Genomic DNA, 410 nt, shown 5'->3' on the forward strand with positions numbered 1-410 from the left:
ATGGCTTTTACTGGATTATTGGAAAAGTTCAGGACTGCTTCTTAGCTGCTGCTTTGTGTAGGTCTCTGGGGAGCAGCAGAGGCGCAGGCGTGAGGGGTCCGCAGCAGCAGCAGCAGCAGCAGGAGCTGCTGCTGCTGCAGCAGGAGGACTGGGGCCCCCCGCCCATGCGCATGCTGCGGCTGCTGCTGCAGGGGGCCCAGATGGGGGGCGCGGGCGAAGGGTACTGCCCCCTGGAGGCCCCCGAGCGAGGCTTCCTGCTGCTGTCGAGTTGCTGCTGCTGCTGCTGCTCCCCCAGATTGCCCAAGGGCCTCGGGCTGCTGCCAGTCCCCAGGTATTTCCCGCTGCCCCTCAGGGCCCTCAAGCCCGTGGGGGGCCCCCTGCCTCTGGTGGAGGTGGTGGTGCTGCGGGGG

At 67.6% G+C, this 410-nt stretch overlaps 1 protein-coding gene across 1 annotated transcript in view; it reads left to right on the forward strand.

Annotated features, from left to right (window-relative positions):
• Window positions 1–164: 164 nt before the first annotated feature.
• Window positions 165–410, forward strand: part of ETH_00039775 (uncharacterized protein) — a gene marked incomplete at both ends in the record, with an annotated part of 1,163 nt that continues 917 nt past the window's right edge. The window contains one exon of the mRNA XM_013374559.1: window positions 165–398. Coding sequence (XP_013230013.1) covers window positions 165–398 — 234 coding nt within the window. The remainder of the gene's footprint in view (window positions 399–410) is intronic.

The sequence above is a fragment of the Eimeria tenella genome, genomic scaffold, assembly GCF_000499545.2.
Source record: "Eimeria tenella Houghton genomic scaffold, Eth_scaff2126, whole genome shotgun sequence".
NCBI classification, from domain to species: domain Eukaryota; phylum Apicomplexa; class Conoidasida; order Eucoccidiorida; family Eimeriidae; genus Eimeria; species Eimeria tenella.